General features: G+C 37.8%; 1 protein-coding gene across 1 annotated transcript; it reads left to right on the plus strand.

Annotated features, from left to right (window-relative positions):
- Positions 1 to 279: 279 nt before the first annotated feature.
- Positions 280 to 6,896, plus strand: LOC127934390 (E3 ubiquitin/ISG15 ligase TRIM25-like). The gene is made up of 7 exons (XM_052531756.1): positions 280 to 594; positions 1,670 to 2,493; positions 3,158 to 3,253; positions 3,618 to 3,866; positions 3,970 to 3,992; positions 4,077 to 4,225; positions 5,094 to 6,896. Exons 1-7 carry the CDS (start codon positions 369 to 371, stop codon positions 5,648 to 5,650), a joined length of 2,124 nt encoding a protein of 707 aa, XP_052387716.1. The 5' UTR covers positions 280 to 368; the 3' UTR covers positions 5,651 to 6,896.
- Positions 6,897 to 7,323: the final 427 nt, after the last annotated feature.

Below are 7,323 nucleotides of genomic sequence, written 5' to 3' on the forward strand. Positions count from 1 at the left end.
TTTAATAAAAAATCACAATTGAAATAAATAAATAAAACAATCCTGAGATTCAATATCTTTAACAACATGTACAAGCATTACAATAAACTACCCAGCAGGGTTCTAGAAATGCAGTCCTGAAACTGCAGCCTCCGCTTTATCACCCAATAGGTAGGTGGCGCTGTAACAAAAGAATAGGGTCCTAGAAATGCACTGGTTGTGCAGGAACACCCATCTCCCAAGCACAGAAAATATTGTGCACTGTCGCTTTAAGAGCAGAGTAATTATTGTTTTCAAGATTCAAAACGGGAGGCTCCGCCCCCACTGTGTTAAGAAGGTTTCGTTTCTTGATCGAGAGTCGTTTTCTGCTGTAAATAAAGCTTTAGAAGATGGGCGCATCTAATGACAAACCTCTGAAATGTCCTCTGTGTTTTGAGGAGTGTCGGGAGCAGGTGACGCTGGGCTGCTCTCACAGCTTCTGTCGCGCTTGTATCAGAGAGCTGTGGAGCGGGTCTCAGACCGGACCGTATTACTGCCCCGAGTGTAGATACGAGTACCAGCATCTGCCAGACTACACGGACGGAGCGTCAACATCGACAGACACATCAAACACACGTACGTCCATTAACTGAGAACAAAATAAATGCCGACTTTGTTGACCATGAACATGCGTGTGTTATTATTGTTGCGCAAATGTGTAAGTTGGTTATGGTGTTGTAGGCCACACTCCTGTGTGTTGATCTGTTGTAGTTGATGAGTTGTTTGTCTCCTATCAGTTTCCAAGCATTATGTTTAAAGTTTTAGGAAATAATGTTTTTTCAGTATTCATTTATTTAATTTGTCTGCATGACAGTGTCCAACATACTGTATATGTCAGGAGAATTATGATATTTGTGTCTTTTCTTCAGTCATGACTATTTCCGCCACAATATTATATATTTTATAGCGTGCTGTTATAGAAATTCAAATTGCATTTTTATAATATATTTTAGGAGTTTTTTTAATACTATAATACACATTGTTGAATAATTGTTTTTACACTGTGCATAATTTTACAATTACAAATTATTTTGAAATGCTATGCAATAAAAATATCTAGTTTCGTTCATTTACCACACTCAACTCAAGCTCGTCATTCTCTTTGGTAAACAAGTTATAATATATATATATATATATATATATATATATATATATATAGGGTAAAACTGTTGTGATGGAAATTTAATTTGGAGGTGTAATTTTTGAAAAGTGAGTGAAATCATTGTCAGATTTTTGAAATTGTATAAATGATTTTCATAGCTAAAAAAATCGAAAGAGTCTAGGACAGTGTAAAACAATACAATTTTAAATCGAAATCAAACAATTATACTTTTTTCATGTATCAAAAAAAAACTGAAACTGTCAAATAAAGCGTTCTCCTAGATACACACAGCATCTTCCTTACATGACTCCTTCAACACTAACTGTGGTTACTGAAACCACGCTTTTCTTTCTTTGAGTGAACATTTGGGCAGCATTACGCAAATATTTCCACATAGTGATGTAGATATGTGGGGGCGTGTTTAAATGAGCCATGTTAGGAGGCGTGGCAGAGACTTAACTTTTGCAGTGTCCTTGTTACACATTGCATGCACATACTGTAGCACTCAAACTCTTATATACATTAATGCAGCACTATGTTTTCATGTAGATTGGCCATTCGGAAAGAAGCTGTATGACCTGCATTCAAAGAAATGGCACGGGAAGAGGAAGTTCAGTTCAGCTTTCCACAGTGATGGATCCAGAGCAACATCTCATAACTCCGTCAGTCCCGATGATGTAATCAGCATCACTGACGCTGATGAAGACACATCAGTTCCCCGGAAAAGAAAGGCTGCAGCAGACGAATGCTCTTTCGGAAGCCAGTCTCCATCAGTGGTTTGGGGGACCACCTCTACGCATGACACATCCCCACAACGCACACCTCCAGAAACAGATGAGGTCACACCTCCTCAACTAGAACCACCTCCTGAGAGGAACACAGGCTCCTCTCAGCAAGACCAGCATGCTGTGGCTTCCTGCAGTGACTCAGGCTCACCCAGGACACGCAACACACCTCAGGGAGAAAAAAAACCATTACCAGCAGTCAATGCCACCTCTCTTACACCTGGAAAGCAGAAAGAGCCCCTCGGGATCTCTGCAACATCATCAGACAGACTTTCCAGGAGCAACTCTGTGCCTTGCCATTACTGTCCCACTTCCGAACAGAAGGTGGCGGTAAAGACCTGCCTTGTTTGTGGGGCCTCCATGTGCTCCGAGCACCTGCGGGCACACCTGGAGAAGCCAGTGTTCCAGAGCCACCCGCTGGTGAACGCTGTGGAGGATGTGTCTCTCTGGAGATGCCAAGAGCACCAGGAGATGAACCGGATCTACTGTCGATCATGTGAAGTGTGTGTTTGCACCGTGTGCTCCCTGGTCGGGTCACACAAGGGGCACGAGTGCATCAGCATCCGCGAAGCAGAGCAGGAGCTCAGGGTGGGAGACCATTGAATTATTCTGAACACTGTTTCCCCTTTCCATTTTAACTGGTGATTTAATATATGGCTCAGAACTCAGATTACTTGATAATGTGTAAAAACTATTTTGGTTGCACTTTATTTTACAGTACGTGTACTAACATGTACTTATAGTGTACTTACAGTGTATTTATCTAAGAAAGTTCTGGTAATACAAGGTAACTACATGGAGTAGGGTTAGGTTTAGGGGTAGGTTCAGGGTTAGTACCTAGTTATTACATAGTTATTGTAATTACTATAATAAGTACATAGTACGTACACGGGGAACAGGATTGTAAAATAAAGTGCTACCACTATTTTTTATGCATATGATCTATACAAGTACACTATAGTTCAAATGTTAGTAACATTTATTTAAAGTTTTTGAAGTAATTTTAATTAAAAATCCAGTAAAAACTAATATTGTGAAATACTACAATTCAAAATGACTGTTTTCTATTTTTAAATATTTTCGAATGTAATTTACACGAAGAACAACATTTATTTGAAATAACAATCTTTCGTAACATCGTAAATGTCTTTGTTCTTACTTTTGATCAATTTATTGTATGTATAGAATAGGAGTATTAATTTCTTACTTTAAAAATGTGTTGCTCATTGATTTATCTACCTTTATCTCTCAGGGCTCACTGAAGAACGTGATGCAAAAAATACAAAAAACTGAAAAGTCCATTCAGGGAAAACTCTCGGAGCTCAGTGAGAAAAAACTTGGCGTCCAGGTATGTGTCAGAAAGTTTTGATGACAGTTTAGAGAGAGGGTTTAATTGTTTCATGATTTAGTTTGTCGTTATTAAAAATGTTTGTGTGTTTAGGCTCTCTTTGTTCAGTTTTGTTATAAACGAAACCCAAAACTATTAAAAGTCATCATTTTTATTAATTGAAATAAAGCTGAAATAAAATACAAACTTAAAACTGTTCAATTGAAATTCTAAATGTTGTCCTGCCATCTAACAGAAAATAAATCATTTTAAGTTGAAGGACTAAAATGACTTGAGCTTTATTTGTAAGTGCAAGCAATAAATGAGAATACAGTAGCATGGGATAAAATAAGTCTGTACAGCAGCTGTTTTCTGACTCTTGCAGGCAGGGCTGGAGGACGTGCGGGCGGCCGTATTGCAGCAGTATCAGTCCATGCGGGAGGCTCTGGAGCAAGAGCAGGAGCAGGCATTACTCTGTGTGACCCAGGAAGAGGACAGAGTGCTGGGAAGCATTGAAAAGCAGCTGGACACATTACAGGGTGCCTTGACATCAAGCCAGAGCATATTAAACACCCTGCAGGGAATGACCAGTGCTGAAGGGGCATCACAGTACCAGGACCAGGCCTTCATCATGGTATGACAAGCAGCATTTTGTTTTTAGGCACATTTGGATACTTTATTGTAGTAATGCAATTACAAATGCATATATGTAAAGCAACCGTTACTGTTTATTTCAGGAATACAGCAAGATGGCAGGACGGTAAGTAAAATGGTTCACTTATTTGTTGGTTATTATATAATTATTATGTATATTAAGTATAACTGTGTGACGTCCTCCTTCCAGACTGACTGAATTGTCTGACCCTGTGCAAGATCTTGACTCTCCTGAAGAACTGAACCATAACCGACTGGACTGTCTCAATGACTGGACTGAAAGGAGACTGGAGACTGTGCTCATATCATTGCCTCATCGAGACCCTTTCAGACTGCTGTGTGAGTCTTTTACACACTTCATACTATAAATCATACTATAATACTAGCAGAACATATTAAAAGTATCAAATGAGCTATACTGATTATATCAACTCAGAACAAGCTCAATAAAAGTTCTTTGTCTTTTTTTTACAGTAATGCTGCAATCTAATATTTTGATGGCTCTAGGTTATTTCTAGGTTGTTGGTTAAATGGTAAAATGAATAACAGATGTTTAGACTGTCGCTGGTATCTGCTGTCAACATTTTATCATGGCTGTGAGGTGAAGTGTAGTTTGTAACTCTAGTTTTAAAATCTGATTTGTATGACTGAACTGAAATATTGTATCTTTAACAAGCATTTTAAAGGTACAGTTTAACCCTCTAACCCCAAAAAGAACTTAAATTACACTTTCAGTTTTGATCGTACAGATAAGAGCAATACATCAATCGAATCTGTAAAGGGTCTACTGTTTTTTTGTATACAGACATAATAACAACAGAAATTTGTTCACTTATAAAATAAAGATAACAAACAAGGTGTGCAGCCTTCCTCTGCATTGATCTTCATTTACAAAAACGTCATTAAAATTAAGTGTAACTCCGTGAATACTCAACGAAGAGACATGAGAGAGATATCTATAGAAAGCCTGATATGTCTACTTTTAAACTAAACAAGTGCTTCCGAAAACAAATATTCTGTGATAAAGTAATCCATATAAAAACAACACGATGTCCGTTTTTCTCGTCTCCCTTCATTATCTTCTAATGTGACCACGCCCCCGCGTGCATATATAGTATTTTGTCATCTATTGTCTGTTTTTTGTTGCCTGGTGAGGTAATACAACAGAAAGACACATTGTATGACACGCTGATGTTTCTGTCTGCAGATGGGATAAGCCCAACTCTGGATCCTTATACTGTCCATCCAAAGCTGCTGCTGTCGGATGAGAACAGGACGGTGCAGTACAGCGAGACCCAGCAGGACTACCCCGAGCAGGAGTCACGCTTCAACATTTTCCCTCAGGTGCTGGGCTCTCGTGCCATAGACGGAGGCTGCTGTTATTGGGAGGTGGAGGTCCCTCTGGATGAGGGCCGCTGGAAGGTGGGGGTCTGTGATGGACAGATAGGCAGAAAGGGGCAAAAGGACATCTGCCGTATTGGTTTCTACCCCAATTCTTGGTGCTTAGTTTATGAGAAGGGAAAGGTGGAAGCCCTGCATGATAAGGTGGCATCACCTGTGTGTTCGGCTGAGCTCTGGAAGATCGGGGTGCTGCTGAATTTTAATGAGGGTCGCTTGTCTTTTTATAGCGTGGCCAGGGAGGGCTCTCTTTCTTTGCTCTACAGCTTTGAGCATACGTTCACTGAGCCACTATATCCGGCGCTGGCGGTTTCTAAAACTCAGCTCAGCATCTGTGATATATTTACCAAGACCACTACAGACTAGACCATGTTTGTGCTTTTATTGTAATGTTAACTAAATAGTTCACCAAAAAAAAGAAACTTTGCTGTTGATTTACCTAGGCTATATAAGATGTAGGTGTCTTTCTTTGATTTTGAGCCGAACCCATTGTAATTGGTGATTCATAAAATGCCAGTCAATGGTGTACCGTCACTTTGAGAGTAAAAAAAATAATTAGTCTTTGTAAGAAACTGAACATTATTTACAAAATTGTCACCTGTAATCCATAGCCTCAGACAAATGCAAATGTGAACTTACGTCATTGTTGTTCACAACAGCAGGATCGAAAGAATCATTTTGAACGATAAAAGTATAAATATTTTGCTAAAACCAAACCACCTTCTGCATATGTGTCCTTCTTCTCTATTGTAAACAACAGTGCTGTCTGTTCACATCCACGCACACATCATCTGAGAGAGTTTCTTATACAAACCTCAATATATCATCAGGAGCCGTGGGGATATCATTTAGTGTTTTATTTTGATTTTTTTCATCTCAAAAAGTGACTTGCATTGTATAAATCACCATTGGTTTACCAAAAAATCATCTTTAATGTTCTGCTGAAGAAAAAAAGTCACCTACATCTTGGATGGCCTGAGAGTGGGTAATAGATATATATTGTATATATACAGTATATCACTTGGAATGGAGTTATTTAAAACAATCTTGCACAGTCTTTTTAAATTTTTCAACCATTTATTGAGCTTCCTTTTTATGTTTTTGTTAGGATTCATTTTGTAACTTCAGATACATAAAGTTGTATTTTTATACTGAGTAAAATATTTGGAGAAATATTTGTCAGGAATCTGTCGAAGCAAAGCATTTCTAAAAGTTTTAATGAAGATTAGACAAAGTGAAACATTCCAAATGAAACTCTTATTTCAATCTAAAATGAATGTAATAATATACATTGAGTTTTTCAACATTGTTAACCAGGATTTCTTTTATATATATTTTGCCAGTTTCTCAAGCAATTTTCTGATGGTTTTGAAATATTTACTACCATATCTATGTTATTTTTTATAGGTTTTGCCAATGTTGAACCACTGTTGGCAGAGTAATATTTCGGCCTGTCTATATTGTGGTTATTCCATTTCAACTCTAGGTGGCAGTATTGTTCAATATCTAAACAGAAAATAATGACATTTAATTCATACTGAGAAAATCAAAAAAGGATTGTTTGAACTGTGCTGCAAAGCTTAAGGAATTAAATTCAGATGTTTCTTAAAAATCTGGTCTGATTATTTTCAGTGTTATCTGCTTCATAGATGTTTAACGGCACAAATGCTTTTTTTTCTGTACTGTATTGTCAGAAAAGCTTTTCACTTTTTGTGCATTTCGTAAATAACGACGTGCCCTTTTATTTTCATTTGAGCCGCTGGTGGGAGGAGTCCATCAAGAACAAGACAGAGAGAGAACTGAGTCATCTGTTCCAAGAACATCTCTCTGTACCCTCACACAGTTCAAATCAGTTCAAATCGCCTGGTTAATAAAACCAAATGATAAATTAAGAAAACACTACAATGAAGAGGTGGTAAGACTCTTTTGGCAACTCAATACATGCATTGACAAATTTAAATGACTTCTACCATGCTGATAAATTATTCATTTGTTTATATTGTATATTTCTTAATTAACCTTTAGTTGACAAGTGAATC

Source organism: Carassius gibelio, chromosome A18 (assembly GCF_023724105.1).
Source record: "Carassius gibelio isolate Cgi1373 ecotype wild population from Czech Republic chromosome A18, carGib1.2-hapl.c, whole genome shotgun sequence".
Classification (NCBI taxonomy): domain Eukaryota; kingdom Metazoa; phylum Chordata; class Actinopteri; order Cypriniformes; family Cyprinidae; genus Carassius; species Carassius gibelio.